The 17,949-nt window shown below is 46.0% G+C and overlaps 1 protein-coding gene across 1 annotated transcript in view; it reads left to right on the top strand.

The window, feature by feature from the left end:
• Nucleotides 1-13,913, top strand: part of Tmem273 (transmembrane protein 273) — a 29,688-nt gene extending 15,775 nt beyond the window's left edge. Inside the window, exons 2-5 of the mRNA XM_021182590.2 lie at nucleotides 1,693-1,746; nucleotides 3,345-3,476; nucleotides 4,902-4,932; nucleotides 12,894-13,913. Of these exons, the coding sequence (XP_021038249.1) occupies nucleotides 1,693-1,746; nucleotides 3,345-3,476; nucleotides 4,902-4,932; nucleotides 12,894-12,918 (242 nt within the window). The 3' untranslated portion in view covers nucleotides 12,919-13,913. The remainder of the gene's footprint in view (nucleotides 1-1,692; nucleotides 1,747-3,344; nucleotides 3,477-4,901; nucleotides 4,933-12,893) is intronic.
• The last annotated feature ends 4,036 nt before the right edge of the window (nucleotides 13,914-17,949 follow it).

Raw genomic sequence — 17,949 nt, forward strand, 5'->3', positions numbered from 1 at the left:
AAAAGTTTAATAAAAAAGAAATGTAATTAGGATAATATATAATAAAAAACCATGAAATAGAAAAAAAGAAATTCCTGAAATAAATACTTCATACATTCTAAATAACCTTTAATAGTGTATTCAAGTGTATTATCATAATCATTCAACTTTATTATTGGTTATTGCTGCAAATGTTTTTGAGTGTGTGTCTAGGTGTATATATGTAAGAGAGAAGGTGTATATAGGGTTTGGAAATTTGTGGTTTCAGGTGTCTGTGGGGAGTCTTGGGCTGTATTTCCCACAGGTATGGTACATGGCTTCTGGGTTCCCAGCACTGCCACCTTCTACTTGGCTCAATCTTTGAACACATTATTAAGTTCTCAATATCTCTATTTTCTCATTCACCAAATGGTGATGATCACAGGGCCCATGCCACAGAGTGAATGTTATATTAAATATATGACCATCTGGACTGTATGCAACATCTGTCTCAGAAGAAGTGACTGAGGATTGCCAGCATTCTCCAAGGCAACAGTCTGTGTGGTCTATCTGTGGAGCCAATAGGGTACTAGTTAGTGGGGTCTCTGTCTCCAGGTTTGAAGGCCTGGCCTGAACCATGAGGCATCCCTGCATGGTGGCCTTCCTTCAGAGCCTCCATCATTCATTCATTCATCTGACATGTTGAGACTTCCTATTTGTCAGGTACTGTATCAAATGCTGAACACACCTGTGTAACCATTGGAGAGATCATCAAGACACTCTCAGTGGCCGATAGCTAGCTGAGAAGATACTAGCATGGCACCTGGTGTCCACAACAATACATAAATGTTGAGTTAATATTGACTTGGCCAGTCAAGTTAAAGAACTACAGGGCTGTTGAGGTTCCAAAAGGGGCAGCTCACCTATGTGTGGAGAGCCAGGGAAGAAATGGCATAGAACCAAGACCAGATAAAGGCAGAGAGGGGAATAGAAGGGGCTAGGCCAAGGGAGTAGCCCAATGGCAGATGTCTGGGTAGACTACACAGGGTAGTAAGAGTGAACTGGATGCAGTGTGAATCAGCACAGGGTTTTAGAAACTGCTCAGGAATAAGATGCTGAGCCCTACAGGATCTTGTACCTCAGGTGGGCTTTGAGGAAAGATTTAGCACCTCAACAAGGCCCCGAGACGCTGTGACAGTCAGAAACCCACTGAGCTTTTGGGGATAGTGGTCAAGGGGAAGAGAGTTTGGTTAATAATGTCCCAGATGGAGTTCAGCCCCCGTTCCAACAGGTGTTGAGCTTCTTTTTATTTATAGTGTATATGATGTATATGTGAGTCTCTCTCTCTCTCTCTCTCTCTCTCTCTCTCTCTCTCTGTGTGTGTGTGTGTGTGTGTGTGTGTGTGTGCATTTGTGTGTGTCCATCCGTGCATGTGCCTGGGCATATTTATGTGAACACCAGAGGAGAACTGCTCTATCACTCTGCCTCTTTCCTTAAGACAGGGTTTCTTACTGAACCTGTAGCTGTGCTGGTGCCCAGTAAGCCCCACTAGCCATCCTCTCTGTCTCTGTCCTGCTACAGCACTGCATGTGTGTGACCACACCTCTCTCCCCTCTTTTAGAATCCAGATGCTAGGGATGGACCTTGGGCTCTTGTGCTTGTGTAGCAAGTTCGCTTACCATGGAGAAGCCTTGGCTGTGGTTTCTAACAAGGCTTGGGATTCTTTCTTCACAGGCATTGGAGGAGCTCAAGTGTTGGCAACGGGCAAGCCTGCTGAGACTGAGATAGGTAGGTGGCCTCCTTGCTTGTTCTGTGTACAGATTTGGAGGGATATCTTGCAAAGAATTCTGGTACATGCTGGTGTGTGTTGTTGCTAGCCAGCACACAGCTTGCTCACAGTCCCACTGAATGGTCAAACTAGCTTTATTATGAGGATACAAGCTATCAAGGCCACTTCTGTATGCTGCCTGTCTCTAATCAGCATCCCTAGCTCCCCTGATGCCTTATCCTGTATTTATGGACATTTGTTAGCAAGTTCTGCCATTCTCCCTGGTCCCCATTTATGGGGCTATGGACCATGTCACCATACAGAAGGACTGGTAAGGTCATTCAGAACCCAAATAAAACTCATAATTGAGAAGGACTGGAGTTCGTGCTAGCTTCTGACAAGATTCTGATCCTGTGTACATGACTATGACACCCAACTAAGAGGACCACAACTAGTCACATCACAAAGCCTAGAGTTCTCCATGCTAATGAAATAGCTAGGGTCCCTGAGTGTTTAGCCAATAGCATCCTTTCCTAGACATCCCTTCCTGCAAAAAGTATTGAACCTCTGTTATACCCTGAGTGGCATGCATTCCCATCTGCCATGAATAAAACATGTTGGACCAGCAAAGACTGTCTTCTTCATCAAGGACTGTCACAGGGGAGGCCTTCATCCTACTGAGTCAGTCCTAAGACTCCTGCAGAAGGTCCCTCCACACTCCTGGCACTCACTCTAAGCTAAGCTGAACCCTCCCCACCCTCAGCCCCAGGCTCATCACTGGCCTGAGGGCCCATTCTCAACTCCTAGAAGTTCCCAGCAGCATCTGGGTGCCCAGGAGTTTTAGAACCACAGCCTCTGTCCCAGCCTCCATTTCTCACCTGAAGAAACACACACTGGGACCCCATTTTAGGCTGTATTTCGCCTCCCCCAAGTGGCATGTTGGATTCCATGAGCCCAGCATCCCAGCAGCAAGGAAGAAATGAAGACTAGCTCCCCTGCATTTTGCTTCCGGGTGACAGATCAGCAATGTTCCCACACCCCAGCAGCAAGGCTAACCGCCGACCCACACTCATCTATATTCATCTGCCCTCTTCCCATAGTGTCTGCTCCTCCTCATATTGAGGCTTGCTTTACTAGCAAGGAGTAATCCATACATCACCCCCTCTAAGGTAGCCCTGGACTCCAGGGCTCCCACACCAGTCCAGGCCACTTGTCATGTGACATTTCTGTGAGCTCTTTACCTGCCTTTCTCAGGAGACTCAAAATTGCTTGAAGATAGGGCAGGTCCTTCCTCATTGACTTTTAGGTTCACCACATAGCAACAACTTTCAAATCCTTGATAGATGAGCTTACTAGATAAACGAGGTAGGAGGGTGGGGAGCCAGAGGAGTAAGCTGCCTATCACCAGAGCTTGGGTGGCCAGTCCTGAGGAACTTGAATTCCCCATCCTGACAGCCAGAGAGATCAGGGCGGGGCTCTGAGGTTAAGAGAGGGGCTGAAAGTAGAGAATAGAAAATCGGGCTAGCAGGTAGGTTGCTGTACAGAATGATAAAGAACTCTGGAAGGTCCCTGGAGGCTGACAGCTGAATCCTGAGTTCAATTCTTCCCTGTGCTTCAGATTTCAAATATGCCGTCATTGGTATGGCAGTGGGAGTAGCCATATCTGCAGGTTTCCTTGCCTTGAAGATCTGCATGATCCGGAGACACTTGTCTGATAATGACTCTGCAGGCCTGAAGAACACACCTCAGGGTAAGAGAGCCGTGACAAAAAGAACCTGCACTGCTCTGCAGGAGAAAGGGTTGTCTCTGTCTGTTGCCCTTTTGTGTTCCTGTGACAAAATACTGGAGGCAATCAATTTAAAGAGAGGAAAGGGATTGGGGCTCACAGTGTTGAAATTTTTGTCCGTGCACTATTGATTGCTTTGGTTTGGAGTTGATATAAGTCATGGGTGTGGAGGAGGAAGCTGTTTCCTCTCAGAGAGAAGAAACTGGGGCTCTACAATCCTCACAAGGACATGCCCCAGGGCCTAAGATCTCCCAGTAGGTCCTGAGCACAATGGGCTGTGGAATAAGCCTTTAACATACGATCCTTTGGTCTTTCAAGACCTGAGCCATAGCAAATGGTGTCCTGTGAGGCCACCTAATGGAAGACATTGAGGGGCACTGATGGCAAAAGACAGAGCAAACCCAGGAGCAGTCCAAGAACTTCCACAGAGAACCAATGAGGTGTTGCTACAACTATCTTCCCCCTGTGTCACCCTGCCTATCTCTCTGTCACTGAACTTCTGTATTCAGTCACTTTTGATATTCCTGAGAATTAAGGTCTCTGGAGAAAGATGGGAATATCTGAAGTCAGTTTCAAAGTGAGACCTCTGTTCTCTTGTCCCATGGATGTGATCAGACAGCATCGATCCCAGGGGGCCCTGAGGTCCTGAGCTCAGCTAGTTGGTAGGCAGGTAATCCCCAGAGCAGGGCACAGTGGTTGCCTATGATCCAGATGTGGCTCAGCTCATGTGCCTCAGTGAACAGCAGCATGGCAGTTCACGGCCTGTGCTGTTTCAGGGAGGGCCTCCCTGCAGGACCTGAGCAGCTTCTCCCTGAGTCAGGTAGCAAAATGTGACATGGACTTGCACCTCTCTCTGGAAGACACCTCAGCCTCGGAGATAATGAAGATGATGATGGTGAGATTTTCTGTGGGGGAGTTCTGAGGACAAGGAGAAAAGAGTCTCTCTTCTCCTAGAAAACATGACCATGACCCGTAAAGAAACACGGGGACGGATAGCGTGGGCCATGATGGAGCTTCTGGAAGTGGACATCACTGGTCACAGGCAGTGTCTTTGATTTGGTTTTCCTATCAGTAAGAGTGATCTTCCTATTCCCACAGCCCTCAGCCTCCTTTCTTCTGAGGACTTCAGCCCCTTTGGGAAACTCAGGTTGTAAGCAGAGGGATTATTGGTGGTATGGGGAACTCAGTCACACGTGTGTGCCAGGCAAGGACCTCAGTCACTGCTCTTAGAGAGGCTCCAACAGCACTAAGATGTATGTACCTTGAACTGCTTCTCAATGAGTGACACCACAGAGCTCCTCCACCCTGCTGGCTTTGAACCCTTGCATCCGCTAGCTGGGCAAAGGAGTTACAGGTCTCCGCTGCTAATGCTCTGCTTTCTCTCTTTAGACACCATCTTGCTGAAGAAGAAAAGCCCAAGGTAAGGTTGTTGCAGACCGGTCAGTGGGGTCCCACACCCTACCCACCATGCCTACCTCAGCTATTGGGTCATTGATTCTCGAGAGGTCTGAAATGCACCACACGGGTCTTGCCTGCTACTCACCCTTTCTTTGGATCAGTGGTGGTGGGGCCATGAGAGCAGTGGCCTCAGGGCACAGTAGCCAAAAGCCTCAGGCTTGACTTTGCACACCCAGTTCTAGCAGGTAGCTCAGTGCATGGAATAGAGTGTGAGCCTTTGTAATGAATGAATGAATGAATGAATGAATGAATGAAATGAATGGACATGAGGACAGGAGACAGGGATTGGATGGCAAGAGAAGGAAGACAAGCTCCCTCCAACTACATGGGAGCACAGGTGGCAGCCATCTGAGAGTGGTGAGACAGGAAAGGCCTGTGTGACTCTGTGCACCCTTGGGGTGCTGAGGGCTGCACACTCAGAGGGAAGTAGATTGTGTCAGGATACAGGTAGAAAACAAAGAAGGACCTAAACAAGCACAGTAGCCCTGGGAAGGGAGGACTCCAGTGGACATTTGGCCACTGTGGGAGCCATATGAGAGAAAAGGATTCAGCTCCCTGGGGTTCGAGGAACTTTGAATAGGAGAATGATTCTGAACCATGTCCAGAAACTCTCTGTACAGCATCAAGGAAACAGGGAGGGAGTGGGGCAGTGGTTTCGTCACGGTCATCCTCAGGGGGCCAGGGGAAGGGCCTGTGCAGATGGAATCCCCTCCGGATGCCCCTTCAGTGCTCAGACTCCCCTGGAACAAACTCTGAATCACAGCCAGGAGGATGCAGAAAGAACATGAAAATGGGAAGGTTCTGGCTTCTTTGAGGCATTGGAGCTAGAGGAGGCAAGAGCTGTTCAAAAATGAACCCTTAAAAGCAACAGCCAAGGCAGTGGAGGAAGGGGAGAGAGCTACCACAGCAGAAGGAGGTGATCAAGTTTCCCAGACTAACACTAGATGAAGTTGGGGAGCCCAGGCAACTTAAGGTCCCAGGAAGCCACTGACCACAGGAGCCAGGGCCCACACACAGCCCAGCCTCATTTACTGGTCTGCACTAGGCTTTATTACCAACATGCCCCTCTGTCCCCAGGCTTGCCTTCAGCATCCTCCCTAACAGGAAGGAAAGCTGGCATTGCCTTGGTGGCAGCTGTGGCAGCTGTGGCTCTTCTACTTGCCAGGGTAGAAATGCTGGCACTAGCTAGAGAGCTTGCTTGGACAACATTCCTTTAGGACTATGGGAAGCTATCCAGGGATGATCCTTTGGCTACACTAATTGGTTGCACAATTAGAGTTGAGAAGACTGGCTTTGAGAGAGAGAGAGAGAGAGAGAGAGAGAGAGAGAGAGAGAGAGAGAGAGAGAGAGAGAGAGAGAATCCAGTTCTTTCACAGCCTTCCTTTTGACCATGGTCAATCAGTTAGCCAATGCAGTCCATTTAATAAAAACAAAATCCCAAACAGCACTCTGTCAGCAGACTGCATTGTGGTAGATTGTCTTGTTCTCATTCTGCTCTGTGGGAGTCCGAGAGTGGGAAAGCCACATGTTGGGAGCAGACATTGAGAGGCAGAATCTCAAGGTCCTGGTTGAACTTGCCCTTCCCTGCTTTACCCGCGTGCTATAGCAAGATCCAACTGACTGTGATGGCCAGGTCTGGAATCATGTCTCATCTTCTCTCTTGTCCTCTGTTTGAGGAAAAAAAAATCTTGAAATCCACAGAAAAATTCAAAAGTTGCAAACAAAATATGTCCGTTCCTTGTACTTCTTTTATTTCCTTTTTCCCCACCCCTCATCCCCAAGAATTGTTCATTTTAAACTACCTGTGGTGGTTTGAATATGCTTGGCCCAGGGAGTGGCACTATTAGGTGTGGCCTTGTTAAAGTAAGTATGGCCTTGTTGAAGGAAGTATGTCACTGTGGGAGTGGGCAATGAGACCTTCCTCCTAACCACATGGGAGTCTTCTCCTAGCTGCCTTCTGAACAAGAGGTAGAACTCTCAGCTCTTCAGCACCACGCCTGCCTGGATGCTTCCATGCTTCGTGCCATGATGATAATGGACTGAATCTCAACCCCAATTAAATGTATCTTTTATAAGAGTTGGCTTGTCATGGGTCTCTTCACAGCAATGAAAGCCCTAACTAAGGCACTACCCAAGCTGAAAATTGTCCAATGTTCCATTTTCTTTTCCTTTTTTTCTTTCATTCTTTTATTTGGAGGGGGTCAAGAATAGCAAGGAGAGAGGCAACCCTGCCTGTGTTGCCCAGGCACCGTCCTGCATCGTGAGGTGCACACCTAACTCCTGCCAATCTTCCTGTTGGTGATTCTTCTTATGATAGCTTGACCAGGGAAGCCAGCGCCTGCTCCTTGCACAGTAGAGAGCCCAATGTTCTTTGTCGGAAGCAAGTACTCTGAAGGCCGATGCTTTGTGAATCTAGCTTGGTCCTCAACACTTCCTCACCCATTGATCTCTCATCTATTTCTACTCCATCTCTGGGTCAGCTGTTGCCATTGGTGGTTACAAAAATACTTTGCATCCAATTCTGATACCTCTTCTGCATCTCACACTGGTTATGCTTTTCTTTTTTGGTGGGGGGAGTGCTTCTCTATTTTCTCCCTTTTAGTTTTTGACTGATTATTGTTATCCAGATTTCAATCTATCAATATCAACATTCTTTGTTGCGCAAAGTGTCTCAAGTTGAGTCAGTGTAAGGTATTTCTTGATGACAAGTGTGCCCCTGCTGTCCTGTGGCACCTCTTACACTAAACACATGTATACACTTGCAAACACACAGACATATGCACACACATGCACACATGCACACACAAATATATGCATATATATACACACACATACAAACATGCAGACACACATAGACATGCAAAATGTACAGACATGCATAAATACCCAGAGAGAATGCACAGACATATACACAGACACACATAGACACAGACATGTACACAGATACACATACATGCACACATGCATGCATGCACACAGACACACATCGACACAGGCACACAAACACACACATATATGTAAAGAGACACATAGACTCAGACACACACACAGACATAGGCATACACAGACACACATGCATGCACTCACGCATGCATGCATGCACACACACAGACATACACAGACAAACAGACACACACACACAGATAGACACACAGACAGACAGACAGACAGACAGACACACACACACACACACATATACACACACACACACACACAGAATATTTTAGGTTCCCTTTGTACTGCTCTCATCCAGAGTCACCCCTTGACCTTTTCCTCAGATTTCCTTCTGTTTTTATGGGGATGACATTTAGAAATCCAGATTTGCATAGCATGCGCCATTCTCATGGTCACCAGCATATTGTTTTTTTCTAGGTTCTTTCAGTGTATGTAGGTAAACAGCAAAACCAACCATCTAAGGTCCCTAAAGCTTCCCCATCTGTGTTTCTTGCTGACGTCCTCTGAAGTGGAGACCCTGGCTCTCTCCCATGGCAGTATTTCCCCTTTTTGCTTGATTCCAATCACTGCACACGATGTGAATCACAGCAGTGGTCTGACACAGCCTGCCCAGCAAGCAGGAAGGCGTCTCTGCAGCACCTTTTGCCTGTAGAGTTTCCCTTTTCATGTATATATAGCCAGAGTAATGTGCTCAACTTAAATAATAATTTTCTCTGTGTGGTTAATACTACCAATTTGATAATAATTCTTAAGTCTCAGGGGCTAGGCTAGTTTAGTATTTTATTTAAAACCCTTAATTTTATTTTTGAACATGTAAAACAGGAACAAAGGCCAAGGACTACTTAAACATAAATGCAGAGAATTCTTTCTCTTCATACTGTTGAGATCTTTCTGCCTTGAGGTCATCATCTTAGTGGGTCCTGGTTGATTGAACCCCTGCCCTTGACCCTTTCACAAAGACATATTGAATTTTAAACACACACACACACACACACAAGTATGTGTGTATGTATATATATATACACATACATATATATACACACACATATATATATACACACACACATGTACACACATATATGTATGTATATATGTATATATATGTATGTATTTATGTACACATATATGTGTATATATAGTGTGTGTATATATACATATACATATACATACACATACACATACACATATACATATACATATGTATACACACACACACACACACACACACACACACATACATACCTTAACAGATATATTGTGTGATATTTTAAGGTTTTTTAAAAATCCTGATCTGATTCATTGGCATTCATTCTGGTGTGGGATATGAGCTACAGATATAATTTGGTGTGTTACACAAATGGTATCCTCATTAAAAAACAAACAAACATTGGTTAAGTATAGTAGGTCATACCTATAATTCCAGTGCTGGCAGGATTGCCACTTTGGAGACCAGTTTGAACTGGACACCGAGTCCCTGTCTCAGAAACAACTGGTTGGTGCTGGAGAGCTGGCCCAGCACTTAAGGGCTTGCTGCCCCTCCAGAGGACCTGGGTTTAGTTCCCAGCGCCCATGTCCAGTGGTTCATAACCACCTGTAGTTTGAGCTCCAAGGTGATCTGATGCACCTTTCTGGCTTCCAAGTCACACGCGTGTACATGGGTATGTGCACATATGCACACCCTCTCAAAATAAATAAATAAACAAGTTTTAAAGGAGTGCAAACCAGAGGACACATGGCGGTGTTAGACCCACCCTCGTGTCTAGCCCAGTTTGCTCTCAGTCCCCACGCTTGCTTGGCTGTTTCTGGACTCAGCTATCGAGGTGGTGAGCAATGGGCAGATGCCACAGTGTGACGGGTGTGGTGGGTTCCAGGTGTGCTTTGCTTTCTGGCAGGCGGACCCCTCCCACCTTCAGCTTTACTCCCTCCCCAGGGAAACATTTGCTATGTTAGTTCTGCAGCCTTGGGCAAGACTTTCCAGTCATCTGCAGAAGTTTGCCATGAAAATAAATGCCTTGGTATTTCATTGGGAGATATATTATTTTTACACGTTGATTAACTTCATTGTGACGTTAGCCAGAAATCCATGGGGGGGGGCGATAGTCTATTTTATTTTTGATTAATGAATGTGTTAATCACGTATATTAGTGGGTTTACTATGCTGTCTCCGTTCATGCGTCCACCAGACACAATTCAAATGCTGTGTGGATTTATCCCCCTCTCGTAATCAGAAATCCATGTTTGGGTTAACTTTTTTCTTAATGTCCACCTGTGTTCGAGAACATAATAGTTTTCTGTGTCTAGCTCACTTCACTTAACACGATGCCCTCTGGCTCTACCCATGTTCTACATGTCATCAGCTTCCTTTGTACTCTATGGCTGTATTCCTTGTGAATATATACCATGGTTTTATTATAAAGACACTCAATGTGTCTGTTCACATGTGTTTCATGAAAGTGCATGGGTTTTATTCTAAGGTATTCACCTTTCTTGGTAAGTTTAATCTTAAGTATTTTGAACATCTTGCATGTTTAAGGTCTTTCCCATTGCTTCTCTGACCTGGCCTTTGAGTATGTATTACTCTGGCGGCACTCATGGATTCTTGCATCATTTGACTCCGTTTCTCTTTGGTCTTTTTGTATTTTCATGACACCCTCTGGTCTGCCAAGTGCACTCCTTCTTTACCAACTCTTACAGCACTACTTGCTTGATCTTCTCTGGCGCATCTTAAACTGCCAGTGTTAAGTTATCGGAGACATCAGCACTCCATGCCCTGTGCCTGACCTTGATGGGAAATGCATTTGGCATCCACTGTACAAGAAGGGGTTTTAGAGTGGGCTGTCAGAAAAGGACTTTACCCAACGTGTTTAGTGTGCCACTTCCTCATCAGTGAGACATTTCTGACAAAATCTAAGACCCATTCCTGTATCCAAACGCCTTGAGGCTTTTCCTGGCTCACCAGATGCAAAAGCGCATATTCACTTTATTTACCTATTTGTTTATCCTTCTCTTTTTGGCCTTCCTGTGATTTCTGGAGACGATATGGCAAAAATATTTTAGCTCAACAGTCACTCTAATTGTATGGTGTCCAAAATTTCTTGTTCTCTCTCTTCCTGCCCGTGGTTGAGCAGTCTAATTCTGATATTCAGCGACACAGCTTATGTTGTTCCCGCCTCTGCGCAGCTTTCCTCTCACTGCGGGTTGTGTCAGGCTCCCAGCAGGCTATTGGCATCCACATTCACAGAGTTCTGACTCCTCTAAGAGGATGACTTTGTCCAGGAAGCACCTCCATAGCTCAGGGACGCCACAGCAAGGATGCTATCCTGCTTGAGTCATCTGTATCTTCACTGCTAAGCATGCTCAGGCACCAAAAGTCCTCTCCACACCTCTGAATGGGCTGATTAAACTCAACAGAAGTAGTGAACTGTGTGCTCACCCTCTGCCTGTCTAGACCAGACCCTGCAAACTTCATGTTCTTTTGGACCATTCTCCTTTTTAGAGGGACGCACTAGCATTTGACAGTGTTGGAAGCATTCTCTTAAATTTTCTTCTGCACCTGCCTCTACCTCTTCCACCAGATCTTTTCTGATATTTCTACTAGTGTATATTAGTTTTACAAAACAATGGGTTTCTTCCTGACATTCATGGGTGCATATAGTGTACTTTGATCAGATCACCCCCAGCCTAGTTTGCTTTCTATTGCTATGATAGACAATCATGACTCAAAGTAGCTTGGGGAGAAAAGGGTTTGTTTCATCTTACAACTTCCAGTCCTTCCACAGAGGGAAGTGAGGGCAGTAACTTTAAGCGGGATCCTGGAGATGGGACCCGAAGCCGAGGCCACAGAGGAAGACTTCTGACTGGCTTGCCTTCCAGGCTCACCTCACAAACCAGAGCCTATGGGATGTATGTATTTTCTTATCTGAGGTTCCCTACCCCTGGATGAGCCCTGTTTATGTCAAATTGACAAGAGACTAAGTGGCACACTCCTGTTGCTCTCTTTAATCTACCACCACACCATTCTTGTTTCCGGCTTACTCATCATCATTGTCTGTTCTGCCGCTAAGCTCTGTAAGCTCAAGGATCACATGTGTCATTAGCTCCCAGACACAGGCTAGGCAAAGATATGGCATCTGTTTTATGAACCTGTACTTGCCTTGTGCCATGCATGCTCTGTTCTGCAGACTTCCTGCTATGGCTTCTCTTACACAAGAGGCATCAGACACCATGAGATTGTTGCTGAACAGAGTCAATGAATAGCATTTGCAGTTAGGGAACGGTCAATGCAAGCATAAACGAGGCATTAGATTGTCACTATAGATGATGCTTATGGAAAACAGTAGTGTTGGTGTGAATCCTCTCTCCTTCATAGAGATGTTGGTGATCTCCATGAAGATGTCCTGTAGCCAGGAGCTTTGTGCTCTAACCAGGTGTTTTTGTTAGGGCTTGGTTTGGTGACTTCATCTTTTCTTTGGTTTTCCTCCTTTTTTGTTTTTATTTTATTATTATTATTTTTTAATCTTGGCTAGCGCCTTCCCTCCTGTCTGCGCTGATATAGACGCTAACAACTTGTGGTTTACAGCTGAGGGCACATTTCCACTACATTCCCATAAGCCTCCTTACCTCCTTCCTCTTAGCATCTGCTCAGATCTGGACATGTTCTTTATATATAGACAGTGATACTTTGCCCAAATATTCTGGTTAACCTCAAGGAATTAGTCTCTGACACTACTGTATTAGAATGGGTGAAGCCTTGGGTTTGGCAAGTAGAAAAAATAGCCTTGTGGCTGGTTATCTGGCTTCAGCACTGGCTGTAGGCATTTCTCTGTGTCAATCGAGGAGATGCCCCCTGGTGCTGACATCTGCTGGTGAGCTCCTCTCAAGTGCTCACTGTGCTGCCAACACACAAAGCAAACAGTAAGAATGCAATTGCTCTAACTGTGCGTCTTCCACATTTCTGTCCCTTTCTAGAGATGCCCGGGAGACTGAGCTGTGAGCTGCGAGCTACATCAGAAGAGGCTTTAGGTACTTTGAGTCTGAACATCCAAGGCCAATGATGGATCATTACTTGAACTCAATACAGGAGCAGGTACTAAACGAACTACAATCGACAGCCCCTGTGTCCCAAGGGAAGCTGTCACTCCTGTTCTGCGAGAGTATCTGCAAGGGGAAGTACTCGAATGGACAGCAGGGCAAAAGGAAACCCTGAATCTGCATTTCTCAACCTAGGTGCCCATGTAGGAGCTGGGCAGGCTTCTACAACAACATTGTGTCCACGTCAATGAAACCTCACCCCAGCATGACTCATAGTCCAAGCCAAGACAGCTTCCTCCTCAGCGCTGTGGGGCTGTTAGCATCCGGGCTTAGTTTTGTAGAACTCATGGCCTTGCAGTCTGAGCTACCAGGAGATCCCCACTTTAAAGACAAACCGTGCAAGTATCCAGGGGAGCATTGAATTGATGAGTCAGTGTGCAATGCTTATCCACAGAAGAGTGACCTTCTAAGGGAACAGAGGACAGACTAGGGGTAAGTGAGGAGAAGGACACTGACACCCCTGGACAGGAGGAGATCCAGAGCACGCTGGCACAGTGCCTCACAGAGAGTAACAGGAATGCAGGCTCACATTGATTGCCACACACAACTTGGTGCTGATGGTTGCATCGTGTCTGCATGAAGGATTCAGGAAACTTACACCCTGCAAGTCTTGTTATCAGGCTCTGGGAACGTTCCCTTGCAATTGAATCATTCCTGTCTTGGCAAACTCTGCTTTCCCAGTCTGCATGAAGGCAGGTGGTTGTATGGTCTGGGTTTCCTCAGACAGGTTACCTTTATCCTGCTGTGATGAAAGAGGAACTATTTTTCAAAACGAAGTGCCGCATTAAAATAACGTCTGGAGTCCCAGGGTGCCTTGTCCGCCTTGATAATGGTGCTACTCATTAGCAGTTTCTGTTAGCTGATCACCTGGAGCAGTTACATGGTACTCATAAGCAATCTTCCGTGTGTGTGAGATAGAATAAATCATCGTGTACTGGAGCTGGTAATTGATTTGTTTCTTTTAGCGCTGTTTTAATTAAAACATCTGGTTTGTGAACGGCAGGATCTCTCATGAGCGAAGGTGGATGGCTTTGGATTCTCAGTTCTTGTTTTACATTTTGTACGCACAATGCGGGGTCTTCCCTACCACTGCACCTTGAGATGTGTTTCCCAGACATGAGTTCGGTTTTCCTCCTCGTCCCCACATAAGCAGAGCCATGTGATACTTAATGAAGAGGGAACTGAGGAAGGCATCACCCCCACGCTTGCAACCGTGGATGAGCACTGTGCAGCAGGCTTTACTTAAGGCAAATGAAGATGGCTATGAGGTCACTGGGTGATGCGGTCTTATGGTACACTGTCATAGTGCGTTCTGTTCTTGGCTGAGCAGCGTCCCCACCCCAGGTGCTGGGGGTGGGGGCTAATGTCATGGATGGAGAACCACTGGCCATGAGTCCTCCTGGCTTACTCCCAAAACCAAGTTCAATGGAAGTCCTTCTAGCTTTAATGGAAAACTCCCAGGCCCTTCTTGCTAGCAGCTCCCTCCCAGAGATGGAGCTCTAAAGGACCCCTCCCCACTTCTTCAGAAGCAGCTTCAGAGCAGAAACTCCAGAGGACAGTAGCTCTTGGAGATACTGGGGGCAACCTCAATGAACAGTGACAGTGTTGGAGGCTGGGTCTTGGGGGTAGGGGGTGACTGTCTCACCCTATCATCTGAGAACATTGTAGCAAAGACCAGGCATGAAAGTAAACTGCACTTTCCTGGCCTAGGAGACTATAGCATCCCCAAGTACATATATCCCCCTCCAATAGCTCCCCACAGGGTGGAGAACACCATAAAGGGCATGGAGAAGGGACTCAGTCTAGCTGTGGTGTGGAAACTGTAGGCCTCAGTACCTGAAGGAAGAAGAGGGAAGGCGACGGGATTTTCAGTAAATTAAAAATTATCCAAGGATGTGTCTACTTAGAAGTCGAAAATAAACACACACACACACACACACACACATACACACACACACACACACCTTCTACCATGTATTAAAAGTACACGCAGGCAAGTCTAGGAAATGTGGTCAGGTTTGTAGGTGATGCTGTAGTTTCCCTTTGCATCATCAAAGGCTGAAACCAGACACATGTAGACAAATTAGGCAGGTGGAGGTGGAAGTGTCAGCCTGATTTCCAAATGAGCTAGGATCCCGCTATATCCTTGCCCCAGTTCAAGCAAGTGGGGAGTGTAGTTGTGGCTGAGCTAAGGCAGCAATGATATGAGGATGGATAGGTTGGGGCATAATAGAAAAGAGGGAGACTTAGCCCACTCCCAAGGTCAGGGAAACCCACAGACTTAGGCTCGACCCACGTAGCTTGGAAGGGTCTATAGCTGAGTCCTCCGTTTTTAAACTGGTGCTTGGGAGCCAGGACGGGCTGGCTACATTTAGACAAACTGAACCTCACATTCCCTGCAGGGGTGGCCAGAGTTGCTGTGGAGGCTGTGCCTGAGAATTAGGGTTACAAACACATGTGTAGATGTTTATTTTGGAATGTGTTCAGAGTTCCCTGGGAGATCTGGTGAGATGGGGGAGGGGAGCAGCAGACTGGAGGAGATGAAGGAGACAGGAGGGACATCAGAGACAGGATGCTGAGCAGAGCCATGACATGAACACAGAGAAGTGGCCAGTGACAGCAAGCCTGAATGGGGAAGGGATATGGGGAGGGGGCTTGGGCTGCTCAGAGCACATCCTGAGAACTGATTTTTTTCCTCCTGGGTCATTTGTCACAACTCAGAGTTGTCATACTAATTAATCAATCTTCAAAAGTAGGCCTTTGCACAAGCATATTGCTATCAGATGATATCTAAGTGGCACATCTCCAGGCCATGAAAGCAGAGAACAGGATTGTCCCTGAGTCCATATAAGCCCAGCCTTGCTGGTCAGTGTATCTTAAGTCTAAGTGCTCATAGTCCTGAGTGTCAGATAACACTGTGCATGTGTGCATGCATGCGTGTGTGTGTGTGTGTGTGTGTGTGAGAGAGAGAGAGAGAGAGAGAGAGAGAGAGAGAGAGAGAGAAAGAAAGAGGTGTGGGAGAGAAAATGGTGTGTGTGTATGTGAGAGAGAATGATGTGTGAGTGTGTATAAATGTGCGTGTGTGTGTTTTCTATTTGTGGTCCCTTACCTGTGGAGTACAGGGTGTTGTGGTATGTGGGCTCTGTCATCAAATGTTGCTTTGCAAGCAAGACAAATTAACTGGCTTTTCTCAGTTTCCTCATTTGTACAATAGGCTGAGATTTACGCTCCTCTGTCGTAATCTTTGGGTTAATCAAATAAAATTGTGCATATAAATCTATTAACCTACTAGAACCCAGGTGGCTCTGGGTGAACATGAGCTATTACTTACTACTGATTTTGATCAGCGTCTACTGACTTCCAACATTCAAAGAAAGTGAGACAAAGGAAATATTAGTCTTTTAAAGACTTTAGATTTGCTCATCTATTGGGAAGGCTGTTAGCATCCCCACAGGATGTCCTCCCATTTGATTGTATCCTACAATGCTATGGTGCACATGCCACAAAGAATGAGTGGATTACATACATTGCTGCAAACTGAAGCCCCACACAATGTGTTTCCTTGGCTTTCACATGATGCTCTCATCCTGACCCAAGATCCATCCAGGATCCTGTATGGCATTTAGTCATTGAATCTCTTCAGGGTCCCCTCCTCTTGGCTGCAGATGCATCTCAGAACTTGTTTGATGATCTAGACAGTTTTGAGGACTAGTAAAGAATTTTGTGTCTTATTCCTCAACTGGAATTTATTACATTCGTATTGCATTGCATTTTTATTCATTCCCTCTGTGTGAGCCTCTCTCTCTCTCTCTCTCTCTCTCTCTCTCTCTCTCTCTCTCTGTGTGTGTGTGTGTGTGTGTATGTGTTGTGTATGTGTGTGCAGACATACCATAGTGCATCCGTGTAGACCAAAGGGCAATTTCTACCATGTGGGTGAGTTCTGGGGATTGAGACTCAGGCCATCCAGCTTAGCAGTAGGCACCTTTACTTGCTGAGATATTTTGTCTCTCCCATGGCCCTGATATAAACTTCTTTAAAGCTAAGTTGGAAGCAAAATCGAGTAGAATCATGCAAAATCTGATTGTTCATTAATCTTTATTATTCTGAAATATATAAAATTTCCCAGAAAGTTAACAACCCCCATTTATATTTGAACTGGATAGATCCAATAAAGCCAAAAGCTTTTATTGTTTAAATAAAGCCAAATGATCTGGGAGGAGAGCTCAATGCTAAAGAACCTGGTTAACACGCGTGAAGTCTTGGATTAAATTCCCAGCACCCAAAATAATATGTACCCATGAATAAGTAAGACATGAGCACAGCATGGCAACTGCTCTCCTTAGCGGTGAAGGCCAATGTGGACTTTAGGGAACAGCAGAGATCAGGAGGAGCTCAGAACCTCAGCTGAATAAGGGAATGTTGTCCTCTCAGCAAGAAAAGACCAGCTTTTGTCGCTCTGTCTGTGGATAATGGAGGCTCTAGAGTTATCTGGGAAGGTGGACCAGAGCTGCCCTCACTTTTCACCATAAAGTGAGTCTCACTGGGGAGCATCAACAGTGCAATTCTTTACAGGTGGCTTCTGCTTTTCCTGAATTGTGTAGGGATTGGTTATGATGCTAAGGTCCTATTCCCCAATTGGTTCTTGATCCATCAATAAAGACACCAGTGCCCAATGATTGAGGATGGGGCAGGACACTTAGAGTTGTGAGGGAGGATGCAAGCAGAATCAGGAGAGCTGGAAAGAAGCCGGGAGTTAGCTACAGGAGATAAAGCCAACCAGCCATGTGGGTTTTCAGTTTCAAGTGGCCAATGGCTACTCTATTCGATTATGCCTAAGGTGGCAGGAGAGCTTTAGCAATGCCCAGGCGTTGAGTTAACAAAGGCATTTTACGATTAACTGGCATGTCTGTATTTTTCATCCACAGATCCAAAA

This window comes from Mus caroli, unplaced genomic scaffold, assembly GCF_978045245.1.
Source record: "Mus caroli unplaced genomic scaffold, Mus_caroli_1 scaffold_12, whole genome shotgun sequence".
NCBI classification, from domain to species: domain Eukaryota; kingdom Metazoa; phylum Chordata; class Mammalia; order Rodentia; family Muridae; genus Mus; species Mus caroli.